At 43.8% G+C, this 751-nt stretch overlaps 1 protein-coding gene across 1 annotated transcript in view; it reads right to left on the reverse strand.

Annotated features, from left to right (window-relative positions):
* The window catches only part of ZNF12 (zinc finger protein 12), a 13349-nt gene continuing 12598 nt past the window's right edge, over nucleotides 1–751 (reverse strand). Inside the window, exon 5 of the mRNA XM_014550343.1 lies at nucleotides 1–241. Within this exon, the coding sequence (XP_014405829.1) occupies nucleotides 87–241 (155 nt within the window). The 3' untranslated portion in view covers nucleotides 1–86. The remainder of the gene's footprint in view (nucleotides 242–751) is intronic.

The raw sequence follows: 751 nt of genomic DNA on the forward strand, positions 1-751 counted from the left end.
AAATGTTTCTGTGTTAGTGAGAGGGAGACAGATAATTAAAGGAGTAGTGAACATCGCAGGTTTAAGGAGTCACAAAGGCACGGATGTTACCCTCCTCTCCTTCTCCAGGGTTGAAGGTTACCAGCTGGCGTGTGGAGGTTTTTAGGAGGACAGTGGAGGTGCTGCCGGGCCAGCCAGCTCTCATTCTGTTCCTCTTTCCTCCTCTTCCAGTTTCCAGGAATGCCTTCCAGGTTTCCACACTCTTCCAAGAACAACAAAAAATGAGCAAATCCCAGGTTAGTTGTTTCTTTTCTTTATCCCTTATTTTCCAGTGGATTTCATGGCTTTTCTATATGTTGTTAAGTGTGTTCAGATGTGAAGATGGAAAAGTGGAATTTGATTAAAAGCCTATTTCCAGGTAAATGAAGAGTGAGTAGCTCTGGTCTGTGTAGGTCATGTGATCCTGTCATTTGTGTAGGTCATGTGGTCCTACAGCCACCAAATTACTTGAAAGTATTTTCTGCCATGCTGAGGGTTGCATTTTACTGTGTTGATAGTGTTTTTTTAAAAAAGATATATTTTTATTGATTTCAGAGGAATAGAGAGGGATAGATAGCATCAGTGATCAGAGAGAATCATTGATTGGCTGCCTCCTGCTCACCCCACACTGGGGATTGAGCCCACAACCTGGGCATGTGCTCCAACCGGGAATCAAACCCTGACCTACTGGTTCATAGGTTGATGCTCAACTGTCTCATGAAGGCACCATGGA

The sequence above is a fragment of the Myotis brandtii genome, unplaced genomic scaffold (assembly GCF_000412655.1).
Source record: "Myotis brandtii unplaced genomic scaffold, ASM41265v1 scaffold6, whole genome shotgun sequence".
Taxonomy (NCBI): Eukaryota; Metazoa; Chordata; class Mammalia; order Chiroptera; family Vespertilionidae; genus Myotis; species Myotis brandtii.